We start from the raw sequence: 20080 nt of genomic DNA, 5'->3' as shown, positions 1-20080 counted from the left end.
CAGCCGTTTTTGCGTGAAAGAATAACAAACATACATCCATACATTCTCATAAACTTATTTATAATATTAGTAGGAAGTAGGATTAGTAGGATATTTAAGTACTGCTTTTTTTAGTCGACTTCACAAAAAGGATAAGATTTTGAATTCTTTTGAATTTTTAAGATTAACTGAACGCTGCTTGAATGTCAAAGTCATTTCCCAGCAATCAGTCAAAGTCAAATTCAAACACAATATGGCGACCGTGCGCTAAAACAGCGATGTTTTTACCCAAACAAACATTAAATAATAGCAAGAATTAAATTAAAATCTCGCTAAAAGTAACTAAATATTGCAAATAAGATTTAAGTGTAGTTAAATGTAGTCAAACAGCTAAAATGTCGTCAGAATCTTGGAAAATAGAGAAGGATTTATGCCGCTGTTGTCACGGTGAAGGCAGTTTTCAAAACTTGGCTGAGCCTCGTAAACATGAGGATAGAGACGAATTCTATTCAGATATGTTGAAGGAATGCTTTGATATTGACGTGAGTACTCATAACTTATAAAACATTGTAAATGTTCTATTCTAAATAGTAAAATTGACGAAGTTATTGAAGATCATATTAAACTTAATTGGAGTAGGCATTTAAATAAAGGTAAACAATCGTGATAGGGCTTTTTATTAAAAAATAAAATGCACACATCTTAGTAAATACAAATGATAACATAATCAACTAAATCATAACTTTAATTAAGCAGTAGTTTCTTTGTTTATTGTGCATGTATTGTCAAAATTCTAACAAGATTTAAAATAGCTAGTTAAAAATAATCATACCGATATTTAGTCAAAGCCAGAGGTAAATAAATTCAGATTTAAAGACGACTCACTGACCAAATTATTGTTAATAATATTCCATTTATTTCCATTTAACACTAGAAAAACCAAGGCAGGCAAATTGGCGGCAAGGCAATTTCATAGTTAAATATTACACAAAAAAAGTCTTTGTTTTTTTCATATTTTATGACTTTTCCTAATTTGCTATTGCTAAGCTACATCTATATTAAAAAAAAAAATATGTTTGCCATCACATTGACGATGCGCTGTCTTTGTAGGTATAGCATGAAGCCCGGCCCTTCTAGTTTTAATGAACTAAACTCGCGATATTTATAAATTCAATTTCCAATAATCTTCAGTCTCTCTACCACCTTTATGCTGATGACCTACAAATTTATAGGAAAGCCGCCTTAGTGGATCTGGCAGATGCAATCGCCATCATCAATAGTGACTTGGCTGTAATATCTGATTGGAGTGAGGCTTACGGTCTTAAGGTTAATCCTTCAAAAACCCAAGCCATTGTAATTGGCAGTTCTAGGTTGGTACAAAAAGTTAGCTGGTCACAACTCCCGCACATCAATTTCAATGGCACTACCATTCCAGTCAAGGACACAGTCAAAAACCTAGGTGTACTTATTGACAAACACCTTTCCTGGGGCCCTCAACTACAAGAGGTTAGTCGCAAGGTGTTTGCATCTGTCCGGTCCCTGAGACGACTGAGGAACTTTCTCCCGACTGCCACCAAAACTGCGCTCGCACAATCCCTCCTGCTTCCCATCCTTGATTATGCAGATGTCAGCTATCCGGATCTTACAGAGGCACAATTAGATAAACTTGAGCAACTTCAAAATGTTTGTATTAGATTCATATTTGGCCTGCGCAAATATGATCATATTTCTGAATTTCGTTCAAAGCTCAAATGGCTTCCTATACGTCTTCGCCGGAATACTCATATCCTGTCTTTGCTATACAACATTTTGTTTAATCCCACTAACCCCCCTTATCTTAAAGAACGTTTCAAGTTCCTTTATGACACACATACAAAATATCTAAGGTCATCAGAAAATTTGAGGCTGGAGATGGCGATGCATTCCACTAGCTTCTTCGACAAATCTTTTACTGTTCTGGCTGTTCGGCTATGGAACGCATTGCCCGTTACGATAAGACAGGCTCAATCATTAGCCGTTTTCAAGAGAATGTTAAAAAGCCACTACCTTTCCTCCTAGCGGTAGAATAATATTTATAAAAAGTATATATATCTAGCATTGACATTATTTAAAGGTATATATGTATTTATTGTTATTATTTTATATATATATAAACATATATGTATGTATATATATTTAGTTTATAATTTAAGTATTTATGGTAATAATATTTAGGTGCGCAAATTGCAGGAGCAAGTGTACACTTAGCCTAACTGCCTACCGTATAATCTTTTCCTTCTCGTCTCAATCCATCCTAAGGTTGTCTGGAAGAGATCGCTCTTAGCGATAAGACCGCCCATTATGTCACCTACCTTAACTAGATTTAGATCAAAATTGTAAAATTGGTGTACCTAATAAAGTATATCTATCTATCTATCTATCTAAAGGTATTATTAATATAATAAACTGCTGAACTGATAAGAAAAATTCTTTCACTATTGGGTAAGGGGGCCAACTTTCCGAAAACTGAATGCGGGACTTAACCTTTCGTGAAAAGGGGGGTGGGGGGGCAGGGGGGCATTGAAAAATGATCGGACGGAACTGATAAAATAAAAACCGTAAGCAAAAAGCTATAATTTAACCTATCAATATCGTGTCACAGCATGCACTAATGTCTTATTTTTAAAATCATTAGGCCTCACAAGTTCAGTAGAAATAAAGAGAACGAGATTATATTATAGGTAATCTGTGTTCCTGCACTGTTGAGCGTGCGCGCAGGTGGGTGTTGTGTAGAAGTGTGGTAGAAAAATAGGGATGCGGGACATGCGGGACGCATACAACGTTTTGCGGGACTATTTTACTAATAATTTCAAAACGGGATTTCGTCAAGCATTGCGGGACGGTTGGCCGCCTTACTATTGGGAAGCTAGACTATCCCAAAGTAACATATTTTATCCCTGTTTGTGTACTACCAAAATCTGCAAACAACAAATAAAAACATAACCAAGAGTCCATTAATATTGAATCAAAATCAAAATCAAAACTCATTTATTCAAACTTGGCTGCAAAACAGCACTTTTCGAACGTCAGAAAAAAAAATTACATAAGACAGCCCCCAAAACGCCCACCCTTCACCACTTCCTATGTGTTTTTGCTGGGAAGAAGAAGTGGCGCAACAAACTCCCCAGCAACACATGAATTTCTTACAAATTATATAATTAATTCCAGATGGTGCCCGTATCAGGCGTATTATGTGCAGCGACGTACACAATATGTGACTCCTGCATCGTGCGACTACGGGATGCCAGCGAGTTCAAGCAACAAGTTCTGAGCTGCGAGGATAGATTCAGAAATATGTACGAAAGGAATGTTATTAAAGGTAAATTGGTTTTTCAAACTTTCTCTTTCTCACAATTTCATTTGGTAAAATATTTTTTTTTTTCAAACAAAGTTAACAGAATAAAAATGTGCAAGAATTAGAACACCATATAAAAGTCAGTCATTACGAACAACTGAAATTCTCCCTTGAAAACTGACAGCTGTCAACTGATCAAAACATACGATACTCCTAACTTTATCTCTGCTTTACACATGATGTTGTAAATTATGAAAACAAAAAATGACTCCTGTGGCTAAACCACTGAATGGATTGTGTATTTTTTTTACAATTCACCATAGAATATCATTAAGTATATATGAGACACTCAATATGTTGATGTGATTTACTGACCATTAAAACATCCATACAAACATACAACATAGTAGGATTTCAAGCAAGTGTATGTTAACATGTTTTTTATATTTTCAGTTTCAGATTTATCTATAGAAGTGGATGTCAAACAAGAAGTTATTGACACAGAGGAAGACGGTGAGTGTTATAAGAAATAGAAAAACTACGTTGTGTTAATTCCACAAGACAATATATCTAGGCTCGAATGCAGGATCATCATCCTCCGAGCCTTTTTCCCAACTATGTTGGGGTCGGCTTCCAGTCTAACCGGATGTAGCTGAGTACCAGTGCTTTATAAGGAGCGACTGCCCTATGGCCGCGGCCCCATGTCCACGGAGCCGTTAACGGCGCGTCATCCATTACCCATTCAGTCGATATTTCGCTGTTGATGCGCTCTCACGTGCTGACTGAATGGGCATTGACATATTATTATTTATATTATAAAATACCGGTACTCAGCTGCATCCGGTTAGACTGGAGTCCGACCGCAACATAGTTGGGAAAAAGGCTCGAGAGATGACGGTAGATAGGACATAATTATTAACTTAATAGATAAATAGCAAAACTTACACATTTTTCAGAAGATTTCCCGGCAGATGTACCACAAGACGACGACGATGATCATCATTTTGAAGAATCAATAGAAGAATTAAGTAAGAAACCAGGTTTGTATTTGTAACTAGTGGCTTTACGCGGTTTCACCCGCACCCTGAGGGAAGTTCTTCTTATATGTAAGCTGTATCACTGATAAGCAGAGGTCGGAATTAGGTAGAGTTATTCATGTACTTACACTGATTCGAAAGAATAAAGTGGATATGCCATTTTTTTTTTAACGACGTCAAAAATCATCAAATGACCCCTCCCGCTGTGGGTTAGCAGCGGTGAGGGAGTGTCAGACTCTTACTGACTAAAAACCGTCGTGTTCCGTCGTAGGCCTTTCATGTACCAGGGCCGCGGTAACTCGCGCGAACAACCCGCAGCCCCGGCAGAAGTGGATATGCCTCAAACTAGATTAATTAAAAAAAGCAGAAAAAATCCCTGGATTTTTTAAATAAAAATACTTTTAAGACTATCAATAATTTGTATTGTGAATTAATGAAAACTAATAAAAATTAAGACTCAATAGTTTGTATTGTGAATTAATGAGAACTTATAAGAATTGTCTTTAATTACCTACTTAGTTGTTATATTCTTGGCCACACGGGGTTGTCCATTAGAAATCCCGGGAAGGTCCATATATCAACACTAGATTGTTTCACCCGCATCCCGTGGGAACTACTTCCCGTACCGGGATAAAAAGTAGCCTATAGCCTTCCTCGATAAATGGGCTATCTAACACTGAAATAAATTTTCAAATAGGACCAGTAGTTCTTGAGATTAGCGCGTTCAAACAAACAAACTCTTCAGCTTTATAATATTAGTATAGATTTCGATGCAAGTACAAATCCGACCTCTACTTAATTCCGACCCCTGCTGATAAGTCAAATCCGTTCAGCCGTTTACAAATAAAGAAATAACAAATATGCACACACACACAAACTTTTTCCTTTATCATAAAGACTAGTAAACTTCAGTCTGAAATACTTTCCTTCCATTTTTTAGAAATTGAAATTGACAAGCCTGCAGTACAAGTTGGAATTGAAAAACAGAAGAAGCCAGCGAAACCTAAGAAGACCGTTAAGAAGAATACAAGAAGATCGGCTAAGAAGAATGGGGAAAAGGAAACTGGGGCAGAAGACCAGGGTGCCGTCAAGAAGAGAGGTAAGTCTTTTATTATATACTAGCGACCCGCTCCGGCTTCGCACGGGATATCAGTATTTCCCCACTATTTAATGGATGTTACTACACATATAAACCTTCCTCTTTAATCACTCTATCTATTAAAAAAACCGCATGAAAATCGGTTGCGTAGTTTTGAAGATTTAAGCGTACAAAGGGACATAGGGACAGAAAATGCGACTTTTTTTTTATACTATGTAGTGATAGGCACTAGATTTCGCTCGCGTGTCGAGATCTATTCCGCGCACTTGGATAAAACCCTCCATTTTTTTGTAGTTTGAACACTTCTTTTTTAATATGTTATACATACGTTCAAAGCAAACAAGAAAACTGCTACCCTGTTTTAAACTCTCAGCCCACCATGTTCCTTCTTAAGCCCTTTACTTTGTACCAGGGCCGCGGTAACTCTTTCGAATAATACCGCAGCCCCGGCAGGCTTTGGCCCTGCTGGGCCTCTGGGGTTTGTCATTAAACCCAAGAGGAGGGTATTTTTCCATTTCTCGTGTAAAGGAAGGAATGCTGTTTTTTTTTTGTTTCGAAACACTTTCGGAGCGAAACAAGGATATCAAAAAATGTTTTGAAGTATATTATTACGGCGAACGATAACATCACGTCTTTTTTTTTAACGACGTCAAAAATCATGACTCCCCCGCTGTGGGTTAGCAGCGGTGAGGGAGTGTCAGACTCTTATTAACTAAAAACCGTCGTGTTCCGTCGTTGGCCTTTTATGTACCAGGGCTGCGGTAACGACGGAACACAACGGTTTTTCCGTCCGTCTGTCTAGAGCCTTAGGAGAAACATCTTCTCATCTTCATTTCCCGCTACTATTTGAAGTTTTCCCTTGAATACGTTTGTTACCGCGCACAGTGAAGTGGTTAAAGCTTTCGGTTGGACTGGAAGCTGACAGCAACATTTTTGGAAAGAAGCCCGACCAACTGCTGAGATGAGAGATGAGAGAGAACGAACGACGACGTGCACCAAGAAAGGATTGTAATTTCGACTTTATTATCCTACTTTTAAGTGTATTTATTTACTGTAGTCCGCGCGGAACTAGTTGGCCGCGCCTTAGGTATGTGAGCGGATACGCGGAGAGGCGAGGGCAATTGCTGTCATTACTCAGTTATAATTCGTGACGGCAACACGCGTCGACAGTTCCGGCCAGTTGACACAAAACGCACATGAGATTGCAATAGCGAGATGAGTCCGCCGATAAAAAGACAATCGAAGGAAATAATATTTAGAGTCCATACGTTTAAAAAAAAAACGGAACGAACGGCCCGCAGTGCATCGCGTCATAGCCGTCACTTGGGATTGGTTCTTTGCTAATAAATCACTTCTGCGCAGATGTAGGTCAGATCTCAAGATTCGTGCCGATAACTATACAGGAATGAATTTTGTTCAGTGCGAAAACTTTGTCAACTTATAGTTAAATAAGTTTTACAGATACGTATATTTTTATTTTGTTGTGATTTAGTACAAAAAAGAATAGTTATTTATAGCGAAAGATGTTTATTTTGTAAACCGATTGTACGGTCACAGTCACAGTCGTCATAGTAGGCACGGCGCGGCAACGCGAAACCAGTTTTCTGACGCGAGCGCTGCTCCAAGCGCGTAAGAATAGTTGGTTGGTATCCATATTTTGCTGATTTTAAGGCGGATAAAAAAATGAAAAAAAAAATACTGATGATGCAGATATGTTCTGTTAATGATTCTGGACCACCAGTTTTTTTTTTGCACGGCTTAAAATTCATTCCTGTATATTTTACTAAATAATAAGAATTCGCTATTTTTGTATCCAAGATTGAATATACGATACTTCGATACACCGAATGTTTCGTGTTATTTAATGCCATCAAAAGTTAAAGATAAGTATAATAGTGACAAATGAGAATAAAACGAAGCTATGCTTTCTTAACATTGCAGTATAACTATATATTTTAAAAGGCAAGTGGTCAGCAAGAGGCAGTCATTAGCACACTGGGTATTTATGACTTTGTTTGCGTACCAATATGCCATTTTTGTATCGAAGCGTTTTTTCTATATTGTATTTTATAAAATAATTTCATAAACTTACATGAAAAAGAAGTAAATACTTTCAACAAGATGAAAACCTGTCTAGGGAATCTAGCTTTGTATACAGGGTTACTGGTAAGTAGACCGCATCCTTTCAGGAGGTGATAGTATAGGTCAATACGGACAAATTTGACCATGGCATACACTGGACAAAAGTTAACCCGTTTCAAGATAATCGAATTTCAAGATCAGTCGTCTAGGTACACGTATAAATTTTTATTATTAATCAAAAGTCTCGTTTTTGTGGATTTTTGTGTGTTTTTGGATAGAAGATGAATCACTTCATAATAACAAACCATAAAACTGTGCAAATCACAGAGGAAATTATAGCGAACAACAATTACTTTTTTAGTAGCATTTCTCTCAAAAATATTACTATTCATTTTTTTGTGCAGAATACTTTTAAAAAATCTGCATTTATCTAGCTATCCAAAAAGGCACAAAACACACAAAAATCCGCAAAAACGAGAATTTTAACTACTAATAATAATTTATACGTGTACCTATATAGACGACTTGTAAAGAAAAGATCTTGAAATTCGATTATCTTGAAATGGGTTAACTTTTGTCCAGTGTATGCCATGGTCAAATTTGTCCGTATTGACCTATACTATCACCTCCTGAAAGGATGCGGTCTACTTACCAGTAACCCTGTATACAAGGTGTTGATTTCATCTGTGCAATTTTTCAGGAGTTTGACATAAAATACGTAAATAATCGATTGGAATTACAGTAGACGGGAAATAGTTAATATGCACTGCTTTTTTTGTCATTGTATTTCAGAAGTAACCCAATTTTATGAATTAGATTTATGAGTGATCGTTGCGTATGCTTTGTATTTGCGTTTTTGTGACGGCGCAGCACGGTTTTAAGGCCCGTAGCACACGCGCCGAGTTTATATACGGGTAGGTGACTTTGAGGGATTTCCATTAAAAAAAATCGTATCATTTTTTTGTTGATTTGGGTTGAGAATCATTAGCATAATTACAAATTTAATATTGCACGGATGCAAATCAACAGCTTGTATATTAACCAGCCCGACTTGGATAATTTATAATTACTTGCAAAGCTGAAAAATAAGCACACAGCTGGCCTGAGTAACCGAAAAACTTTTTAGAAAGAAAGACCGAGTTCTAAAAGCACTAAGCAACCAAAAAACCTTTCGGTGCATCCGAATAGAAGTCGGTGGTGAAATAAACATAGCTAAATTAAAATCTCGCTCATGGCACTTTTTGGAATTTAACCCAAAATCTAACAAACGAAACACTATTGTTTTGTTGTGTACTGGTCATCAGGCTAGTGTTTTCTTATTGTGTTGGGGTCAGCTTCTAGTCCAACCGAGTACCAGTGTTTTACATTGAGTGACTGTCTATCTGACCTCCTCAACCCAGTTACCCGGGTAACCCAATCCCTAGTTAAGCAAAACCACCAAAACAGTGAAATCCTTCTATTACTACTTTTTGACTACTACCAAAATCAATGTTTAACTTTCTGAAACACATCCATAAAATATGGTCTCCCAGTAAGACGTGTACGTGTACTCGTGGATCGTCTTATTAACCTATAAACGTCAAATGTATGTCGTTGTACTCTCAATTGCGCTTGACGGCCTCTGACATGCTACTGTTATTACTATATTCTATGTACTTTAGCCACCGAACATTCTCGAAGCTCTTTGACCGAATAATTCATCTTCGAATGAACGAAAACCGAATCAACTTCGAAGAATTAATCAACTGAACTCTTATTTCTGTCTCCAGGAAGGCGGCCCGTATGTATTGTGACAGATGAAGAAATCAAACAAGTCGGGGACGCGTGGTACTGTAGTCGATGCGACAAAACGTATAACACTAGATATGCACTTACAAGGCATATCAAATATTATCATTACAATGAAGGAAGATATAAATTCTGCCCCATATGTTCCAAGAAGTTTTCAACAACAACTCAGTTAGTAAAACATAAATTGGAAGAGCATAATGTGGACGCGAGATTGAAGTGCAATGCGTGCGAAGCTGTGTTCAACATGAAAAGGCAATTGACGGCGCACTATCTAATGTTCCACAAGTTAGGAGCGATTATCAAGTGTCCGCAATGTGACTATGAGACGCATGGCAAATATCAAATGCGAAAGCATTTGGTTAAACACACAGTCGTGAAAAATTTTCACTGTCGGTTTTGTAAAAAATCTTTTTTGAGGAAAAATAATTTGCGCCAACACGAGCGCATTCATACGGGGGATAAGAGGAAGGTATGCGCAGAGTGTGGACAGGCGTTCGTACAGAAAGCTAGCTTGAACTATCACATGATGAAATATCATCCAGAAGTTAATTTTTAAGGTTTCGTACCCAAAGGGTAAAACGGGACCCTATTGTTGCCGCTCCTCTGTCCGTCCGTTCGTCTGTCACCAGGCTCATGAACCGTGATAGTTAGCGAGTTGAAATTTTCACAGATGATGTATTTCTGTTGCCGTTATATTCTGAAAATCAGAATAACATAAATATTTTGGGGGACTCCCATACAGCAACCGTAATTTTTTGCTCATTTTAAATACTGGTACGGAACCCTTCGTGCGCGAGTCCGACTTGCACCTGGCCGGTTTTTAACATGCTTATTAGCAGTTCGATACAGTGCGACCCGCGGTTTTATTTCCAATATTCCATATTGTAAAAGTAGGTACAATTCGTACTCGTCGGAAGGCCCGCTAAACAAATGCAGTTCGGCCGCGCATAGCTCTTCGCATCGTCAATGTTTTTGCATATATGTATTATATGTTTTGATTGAATAACATTTAATAGTAGAATTCGAAATGTTTGTTTTCAAGATTAAATATAGGTACGATATTTCAATGTACCGAAGTCGCCTGTTATTTAATTCCATAAAAATATAATCATTTTCTGACTTCGCGACAAAAGCATTATTTTGTTAATGTTATTGATAATCGTAAGAATGACAAATTAGAATAAGACAAAGTATTGATTTGGGAACATTGTAGTATAACAATAGATTTTGTAAAGCAAGTGGTTAGCAAAAGGCAGTCATTAGTACAGTCAGTATTTATGACTTTGTTTGTGTCACACTCGTGTGTATTTTTGTTGCCTGTTTCTAGACTTGAAGGCATAGGATTCTTTAATGCCACTTTTTTGAAGTCTAACTCTACTCAAAGTCTAGCACAATATAAGTAATCTAAAGTATAGAAGTTGTAAAACTTTGTGTATTGAATTTTTAAATAACGATCATAATTTTTTTGTTACAAATAAAATTCTAACAAATGTGACCTCATTATTTTTATTTCGAATAAACAATTTTGTGTCTAGAAGATTGTATTATTTCTTTCAAGTAAATCGGTTATCTCTCAAGTTCTGAACAATGACATACCACCCAGACAACTTATATAAAGTGACTGCCAAATTGACGTGCCGAAGCTTCTGTCCTTTAACCGCCAGTTTCTTCATCAAAAGTTAAAGCCAAAGTAAAAGTCAAAGTAATGTCTAAAGTAAAAGTAACGGTCAAATTCAATTTTTCTATTAGTTTTGCTGTCACTTTAGCCTTGAAAAAACGAATTTGACCGTTGCTTTTACTTTAGACATTACTTTAACTTTTACTTTTGATGAAGAAACTGGCCGTAAGACTTATGTGTATGACTTTTACACAAGTAACTACATACTAGACAAATAAGCTTTTGTTCAAAATAATGATTCAATTGATTCAGTAATCGTTACTATATATTGTATTTACATTGATTTTAGCGACATTTTCCGTCGTACCACATACACTTTTAAACGTCTGTTGAACACTTGTCTTAGAAAATGACAGATACTTTGAAATAAGGTCCGTTTTGCAGCCACACTTTTTTCACACAAGTGTTCAACAGTTGCTTAAGTTTTTGTAGTAAGGCTGTAAGTTTTTAAACTGAGTTTTAAATGAAAAGTCTCGTCAAGATTTATTATCTTTTGTTAAGGAGCCTACTTACATGGAGTGGTGTTTAAATACCTATTTTATTATATGAATTACTAGCCGTTTTCCCCGCGGTTTCACCCGCGTCCCGTGGGAGCTACTGCCCGCACCGGGATAAAATATAGCCTATGTTACTCGCAGATAATATAGCTTTCTAATGGTGAAAGAATATTTAAAATCGGTCCAGTAGTTTTTGAGTTTATCCATTACAACCAAACAAACAAAGTTTTCCTCTTTATAATATTAGTATAGATAAAGTTTGTAAACTAACTAGCCCCACCACAAGATAGGGAAAATTTCCTCCAACTGCCATGAACTTTAATAAGTGCTGCCAAAAATTTAAATCAGACACCCTCTCGACGTTTCACTCTGCCACCCATCCAACCGTGCTTCAGTGAAAACATTCCCGAAGCGAAACACGAAGTCAACGAATGGCTGCGGGTTGTTCGAAAGAGTTACCGCGGCCCTGGTACTTAAAAGGCCTATGACGGAACACGACGGTTTTTAGTCAGTAAGAGTCTGACACCGCTGCTAACCCACAGCGTGAGGGGTCATTTGATGATTTTTTGACGTCGTTAAAAAAAAAAGTCAACGAATACGAGCGAAGAATAAACCTACCGTTTTCTGTCTCCAGGGCGGCTGCCACCAAGATTCAGCCTACACGACGAAGATTTCAAAAAAGATGGCGACTTATACCAATGTGCACGATGCGAGAAAACCTACCACAAGATATTTTCACTTAGATTCCATGTGAAGACGAAACATTATAAGATACCAAGATATGCTTGCTCCATATGCTTTAAAGAGTTTATGACGCCAGCGCCTCTTACGGTCCACAAGTTAGAAGTTCATAATATAGATGACAGGTTCAAATGTAATGCTTGTAAAGGAATTTTTAACACGAAAGTGCAGCTTAGGAAACACATTAACAACTTTCACATGCTAGGAGAACGGTATAAGTGTGAATTTTGCGATTACGAGTCTTTCAGCTTTGAAGGTATGTATAAACATAAGTTTAAGCATAAAACGGTAAAAGACTTTCATTGTAGATTTTGTAGAAAATCCTTTTTAAGGAAGACTACGTTAGATCTTCATGAGAGAATTCATACGGGGGACAGGAGAAAAGTTTGCACTGTCTGTGGTCAGGCGTTCGTTCAGAAAGCTAGTTTGAACTACCATATGGCGAAATATCATCCTGAAGTTAAATTCTAGCATTAGGTTAAGCCTGATGGCTTTACAGACTTAGTTTAGCAGGGGCACGAATCTGCTATTTTACTTAATAAAGCGACATACGATTCACATTCGACTGAGATCCTATCCCGACTCAATTACGATTGAAGAGTATGTGGCATTCCGATATGTTTTCTTTTAAATTAACGTTTTTATCAGTTTCTGTGATTCAATAATGAATCATATTGTTTGCAAATTATTTACGATTGCAACATGATTGTAAAGCAAACTACCGTATAGACCAGTGGTTCTTAACCTTTTAGTCATGAGGGACCACTTTAACTAAAGTTTGTCTTGCCGGGGACCACCTCATCGGTTTACCTAAATTAGGCTAAACTCATGTCGGCAGTTGTGTAGGTAAGCAAATGCAAATAAAGAAAAACTTGCCTATGTAGTTTTCAAATGCGCGAGCGAAGCGAGCGCGAAAGAAGACGGATCAAAATTGCCCCACGTCCTATAACAATGTGACGTATCTCAAAAAAAAGATAAAAATGTTTAAAAAAATATGGCATACTCTCCAATTCATCTTTTTTACACCTTCATATGAAAAAAATGCTTTAAAAATTGTTCAAGCGCTGTTATAAAAACATCGTTCATGGGACTATTTATGGACTATTTTATTAAATTATTTTTTGTTTTGATAGGGTATACCTCACAGATGGTCCCATAATCATCAGGTCAGGATCTGATGATGGAAACCCTGAGAAATCCAGGGCAACTTTTGAAAGTTGTAGGCATGCGCAGGATAAAAACTTGACTATAAGGTGTACGTCTTATAACAATATGCAACAGTGAAGGTTTGAAGCTGACTTGATAATGGCGACCAGAGAAGGGCGAGGGAACTGGACAACTGAATATGTGAACTGCCTTGTGTTTGGGCTTATATTATTCGTATTGATAAGAACTTTCCACTTATGCGGATAGTGACAACTGTGCTTGTCACTGAAAAGCCAAAAATATAAAAAAAAAACTTATTACGATAAAAAAACTTCCAAAAACACTGAAAAGCAAAAAAAACTAGTCTTAGGAGCATCGGCCTAGAAGTCGTTGGGGAAATAAACTTAGGTACATCCATTAGACACCGACTTCTGAGGTAGTTTAAATATTTTGCTGTCGATTTCCCTCGACCTTCTCTGGTCTCCATCGACGGGTCAGCTCCAAACCTTCACTGTTGCAAAGGTCTATTCAATACAAATAATATGAGCCCAAACACGAGGTAGTTTACATATTCAGTTGTCGAGTTCCCTCGACCTTCTTTCGTCTCCATCGTCAGGTCAGCTCCAAACCTTTACTGTTGCATATTGTTATAAGACATACACCTTATAGTCAAGTTTTTATCCTGCGCATACCTACAACTTTCAAAAGTTGCCCTGGATTTCTCAGGGTTTCCATTATCAGATCCGGACCTGATGATTATGGGACCAACTGTGAGGTATACCCTATCAAACATTTAATAAAATAGACCATAAATAGTCCCATGAACGATGTTTTCATAACAGCGCCTGAACAATTTTTAAAGCATTTTTTTCGTATGAAGGTGTAAAAAAAATGAATTGGAGAGTATGCCATATTTTTTAAAATATTTTTATCTTTTTTTTGAGATACGTCACATTGTTATAGGACGTGGGGCAATTTTGTATGGATTGTGATCCGTCTTCTTTTTATCGGACTTAAACCAAATATTACGTAAAATTTAGCCCAAACGTACTTATATTTTTGTTTAAAGTTAGATAACGTATAGCAACGTCGCGAAGCTAAGCTTCGCGGACCACTTGGAATGCCTCCAGGGACCACCGGTGGTCCGCGGACCACCGGTTAAGAACCACTGGTATAGACCAAATGGCAGACTAATCGCAAAACATTCGAATGTCATTGGAATACAATTGGTCTTTTATTAGTAGCAGAATGCCCGCTAAGGTTAAAACTGCTATTGCGATTCAATTTGATATTATTAACTTAGCAGAATCGGGCCCCATTCCGGTACAAGCTTATGTATGACCATAGGTTCTCGATCCTAGATAACTATGTACTTAATATGAGTCCAAGAAACGAATACGTCAGTAGTGCTTAAATATTCTGCCTATGAATCAAGTCCATACGGATATCAGTCGTTTACATAACCTGTATTCTTGAACCTTACCTATATTATTTTCAGTGTATCTGGCTTAAACCTATTCAGCATGTAGATATAGAGCATGTATATTAAGATGAAGAGAAGGGAATTATGTAATTTTTGGTGGGAACTCATCAAATGACAACCCTCCCGCTGTGGGTGCAGCGTGAGGGAGTGTCAGACTCTTACTGACTAAACCCATCATGTTCCTTCTTAAGCCCTTTATGTATCAGGGCATTTTCACTTTTAAGTGTACCCTGTTAAAAATACGTTATTTTTTTTAAAGCTGTGTTTTTAATATGTTTAAAGATCTCAACCTGTACTTCATAGTCTAAAGGACTGGATACAGTTTTTTATTTTTAATAAATTGAGTGTTTTCCTTATTAAAAACGGAAAATAAATGGACATTGTGGTGAAAAAGTGGTCAGTTTGGTGACAACATAAAAATCATCCTTTTTTATTATTTTAATTAATATGACTCAATTTTTCTTTTCTTTTGCTACTGAATATTACAAACCATCTAAAAAAAATATACTAACCTTAAACTGAAATCTCATTTTTCTAAAATGAGGTTTCAACTTCTGTTAAAACCTCATTTTCTACTTAATTTTACAATCAATTGATATTATTCATTTTTTTTTTTACAATTTTATATTTTTATTATTGACATTACTTGGTTTTACATTATTGACAGGATACATTTACTGTATTTATTATAATTTATTTTAATCATCTATTTATATTATTTTCCTTTGGATTACAGTAAATAAGAACCACTACTTAGCGATAATTGATCCTGATATTGAGTTGTGTAGCAGTGAGTACGTCATGCTTCCTTAGACGGCACTGCTTGCGGTAGCGCCGGCGGTCGGGTTGCCTCCCTCCCTCAAAGATGTGCGAGGGGGGCGATGGCTGATCCTCGCGTTATGCTCGTGAATGGGTGCTGCTTGTGGTGCCAGGTCGTCTTACTGACTATACTATAAGTAGTTTATTATATAATTTTAGTATTATATAATTATAGTATTAGTATTATATAATTTTGTAAACTCTTCTTATACTTCTTTTTTTTACTGGCTGAGCGGTCCAATTTACTAGATTCATTACTTACCCATGTTGTACATTACATAGGGTTGCAATAGAATATCACATGAAGGTGGGCACTCCCTCATAAACTATTATAAATATTGGAGGCTATACAAATTTTTTTTTCACATCAAATTCATTCCATGCTTGAGTTAGACAAGTTACGTAGGGCGAGTGCTAGCTAGCATGTGGTGGATTTTATAAATCATTTTTAAATGTAATTTTATTTTATTTAATGACAATATTGCGTATTGCATACTGCAATATACTCAATGTACTTTGTTGAAAGGTTCTTTTAACCTACAGACAGACATGTGTTGCTGGGAAGTTTGTTGCGCCACTTCTTCTTCCCAGCAAAACACATAGGAAGTGGTGAAGGGTGGGCGTTTTGGGGGCTGTCTTATGTAATTTTTTTTCTGACGATCGAAAAGTGCTGTTTTGCAGCCAAGTTTGAATAAATGAGTTTTGATTTTGATTTTGTTTTGTGACAAGTGACGCTACGAAGATCGATTTTTATTAATTCCCTCGATAAAGGGCTTTTTTTTTTTTTTTTTTTTTTTTTTTTTTTTTTATCGACGTAAAATCATCAAATGACCCCTCCCGCTGTGGGTTAGCAGCGGTGAGGGAGTGTCAGACTCTTACTGACTAAAATCGTCGTGTTCCGTCATAGGCCTTTTATGTACCAGGGCCGCGGTATCTCTTTCGAACAACCCGCAGCCCCGGCAGGCCTTGGCCCTGCTGGGCCCCGCTGGGGTTGCTGACGTCTCTTTGAGGAGCGCGTGGAACAACGCGCGCCGTCGACACGGGTCTGTCGTCTAGGAAGACAGAGGGACGATGAGCCACCCGAACTCACCGCCCACAGACCCACGCCTACGGTGGCCGGGAGTCATCTCGCGACGCCCGGCGCCCATGGTGTCTACCTGGTCCAGCGCGGCGGCCGGGATGAGAGGTGCGAACTCTCTGGCGTTCCGCCTCCTCCTTCTCGAGCATGACCGCTTCGCAGAAGGAGGCGACGGCATCCCATTCCCTCTCGCCCCGGACCATGGCCTGAACCAGGGCCGGACGCGAGAGGTCGCCGCCGCCCAAAGCCTCGACGAGGACCCGGCGGTGCCCTTCCCATGCGGGGCACACCTGGACTGTGTGGTCCACCGTGTCCTCGGGGCTGTCCGCACAATGGTGACACCCGGGCGCCTCCTCACGACCGATGCGGTGCAGGTACCTCCCGAAACAACCGTGTCCGGTGAGGACCTGCGTCATGCGGTACGTGAGGGCGCCGTGACTCCTCCCGAGCCACTCCTCAAAGAGGGGACTTACCGCCACGATGGTGGCGTGCCCTGCACTGGGTTGCGATAGTCGTTCCCTCCAGGCCACCATGAGATCGCGCCGGAGTTCCGCCCGCTGCGCGACAACTTGCCGCGGCAACGGGGTTTCTCCCCGGCGCTGAGCCTCCTCGCGCCAGTCGTACAGGCGCAAGAAGACCCTCGCCTCCAGATCCCACGGTGGCAGTCCAGCGAGTAGGCCAGCTGCTTCGCGGGAGATCGTGCGGTACCCCCGGATTAGCCTAATGGCTATCACCCTTTGGGGCACGTTCAGGTAGTGCACAGCCCGCGGCCGTGCCGAACGTGCCCATACCGGGGCCCCGTAAAGGGCCATGGACCGCATGACCCCCGCGTAGAGTTTACGGCAGGGGGCGTTTGGGCCTCCCAGGTTGGGCAGGAGCCGCTTGAATGCAGCACCTGCCTTCTCCAGTTTGGGGCCCAAACGTCGGAAGTGCTCGACGAAGCTCCACCGGCCGTCGAGGACGAGTCCCAGATACTTCATCGCCCTCTCGACGCCGATGGTAGCCCCCCCCACCTCGATAAAGGGCTTAGTTTTTTTAATAAATGTGTTTTGTAGTGTTCAATATTGCAAAAGGCTAAAATAATATTCAAACAAATATAATTAAATAATGAAACAAAAGTTAAAAAATATATATCCTGTTTGTATACAAATTGGAACAGTCACCAAACTGACACATTGAAAAATCTTAAGCTGAGATTACATGATACAAAATAAAACATAGCGTTGGTAATTAAAAATCTTTATTCTTTGACAAGAAAACTTGAATTTTACAGGCTACCACAGTGGATCCACATTTATCTAATAAGTTATCTATAGACAACTTAGGAACAAATTTGACCATAATCAATATGCTAAAGGAAAAATCACCGTAAATATATATTATTAAATATAATTGCAAATCAGCCTTTAAATTACCTATAAAAGGAATTAAATCAGTCTCAAGTTAATAGTCTTTGATGTCACTAGAGTATAATTTAAATAGTAACCTAACTATCTGTTGTGCGTTTTAAGAAAGCTAATCTTTGTACTTTTATTAAATAACCTAATCAGTCTCACAGTAGAAGTTACTGGATTACAAGTCTCGCTCATTATTAATTTAGCTAGGAATGTTATATTGATCAACGATATGTATCCAAACATATGACTTTGATATATCCAATAAAATATAAACTTAACAAAAATATATATGTTCTCAAAACTTACAAACTATTAACCATATAGAGTGCAAATATCACATTCATCTGGAGTGAAATGGTCATAAACAAAATAATTACAAAAAAAACACCAGAAATATGAACATTGCAACAAATTGAAAATGTCCAACTTAGTCATTTTTAAAGTGAAATGATGTAGTCTTGAGGAATTTATCTCCTGTTGACATCCAAAGCACTTTTCAACTAATATAAAATGAGTGATGGGCCACGGCTAGTAAGCGTCATCAATATAAAACTGCTCCAAATCATGCATTGTGAGTACTTTGTCCACGTCATGGAAAATCACCATATTTTGCATCAGCCAATCAATCTGAAACAAAAATAAAATATTTATTTTAAATAATCTTTGAATGAATAAATCTCATCGAGGTCTACTAGACAATATATTACCTTCCGATTCCAAACATGATTCGCAAACGTAATTAAGGCAGTTAGGTTCAGCCATGCAGTCATAACAAAACCAGTTTTTGCAAGAAATACATTTTCCCTTTTGGGTAAGCATAGAAGAAAAGCATTTATGACATTCCAGAAAATTAATCTTTGGTACAATTCTGGGTTTTTTAGAGATTGCCTTGCTTTGGGCTTTTTCTGCACCACTTTTCTCAGATAACTGGTTTGTTGCTAAAGTAGAAGCAGGTACTTTGGTATCTTTAATTATCATTTCTACTTTTTTAGCAACTGTTTTAGTTCCCGTTGATAATTTTTGAGGTTGTCCGACTTGTGGTGTTTTAACAAAAAGTACGTTTTTGGGATCAACAAAGCAGTGACTTCCATGTGCGGAAAGGTTTATGTTAGATGCTTCTTTTTCTGTCGATAAATTTACAGACATCTTATTAAAATCGGAAAGGCAGGTTGAAGTTGCGATCAGACCTGCGCCATCATTTCCAAGTAAACCTTTCTCAGCATACGATGAAGTAGACGCTTGCTGATTTTCAAAGGTGGTAAGTTGCCATGAGTTCTCGGTGCCTAGTTTACCTCTATGAAGTTTGTCGTCATTTTCTTCAAAAGTAAATGTTAAATGATTAATGTCAATAGAATTCAAATCAAAAGGTTCATCGTTAATCAGCCCCTCAAATATTTCAGATGGGAAATTTAAAGAAGATTCATGGGCAGCTTCAATTTTGGGGTCGTTTGTCACTTCTTTGGTTATATCATCCAGACTTTTCTCAGTTTCTAATTCGTTATTCCCTTTAACATTTTGGGATAAATCTTCAAAATGTTCCGTTACATTTTCTGTAGTTGGAGGGCAAAATTCGAACGATTTACTTATGTTGCCCAAATCGATTACTACAGAATGTGACTTAGTCGAAAAACACGCACATTGACCTCTTAAGTCTCCGCAAAAGCAGCCAATATCTCTATATTTTATAATGAACGATTCGTCACTTTGGCTGGTGGCGATTTGGTGTAATTGCATTGTTCCCTTTAATACCGATATTTTATCAGGTAAAACTTTTGTCACATTTTCAATTGCGCAACTATCAATCAGGAATACTTGGGTGACTTTCAAACTTCGTGTTAATACTTAGTCTGGCCATAAATACTGTTACACTTAATTATAAAAAAATATTACATTTGAATTTCGAATCTGTCATTTTTATA

At 38.0% G+C, this 20080-nt stretch overlaps 2 protein-coding genes across 4 annotated transcripts; one reads left to right on the top strand and one right to left on the bottom strand.

Moving 5' to 3' along the window:
* The first annotated feature begins 228 nt into the window (after positions 1–228).
* Positions 229–12846, top strand: LOC124644165 (zinc finger protein 600-like). 3 transcript variants are annotated; one of them, XM_047183418.1, is made up of 6 exons: positions 229–521; positions 3187–3337; positions 3767–3826; positions 4270–4353; positions 5291–5449; positions 12132–12846. In XM_047183418.1, exons 1-6 carry the CDS (start codon positions 375–377, stop codon positions 12707–12709), a joined length of 1179 nt encoding a protein of 392 aa, XP_047039374.1. In that variant the 5' UTR covers positions 229–374; the 3' UTR covers positions 12710–12846. The 3 variants fall into 3 exon arrangements, with proteins under 3 accessions (XP_047039374.1, XP_047039375.1, XP_047039372.1); XM_047183419.1 differs by lacking the exon at positions 12132–12846 and adding an exon at positions 9301–10856 and having other exon boundaries at positions 4270–4341; XM_047183416.1 differs by lacking the exon at positions 12132–12846 and adding an exon at positions 9301–10856.
* Positions 12847–17987: 5141 nt separating this feature from the next.
* Positions 17988–19991, bottom strand: LOC124644166. Its single transcript, XM_047183420.1, has 2 exons — positions 18869–19991; positions 17988–18788 (listed from the first exon to the last, which is right to left on the bottom strand). The coding sequence occupies exons 1-2, from the start codon at positions 19893–19895 to the stop codon at positions 18784–18786; spliced, it is 1032 nt and encodes a 343-aa protein (XP_047039376.1). The 5' UTR covers positions 19896–19991; the 3' UTR covers positions 17988–18783.
* Between the last annotated feature and the right edge of the window lie 89 nt (positions 19992–20080).

The sequence above is a fragment of the Helicoverpa zea genome, chromosome 29 (assembly GCF_022581195.2).
Source record: "Helicoverpa zea isolate HzStark_Cry1AcR chromosome 29, ilHelZeax1.1, whole genome shotgun sequence".
In the NCBI taxonomy this organism is placed as follows: domain Eukaryota; kingdom Metazoa; phylum Arthropoda; class Insecta; order Lepidoptera; family Noctuidae; genus Helicoverpa; species Helicoverpa zea.
This window is presented reverse-complemented; position numbering and strand designations above follow the sequence as displayed.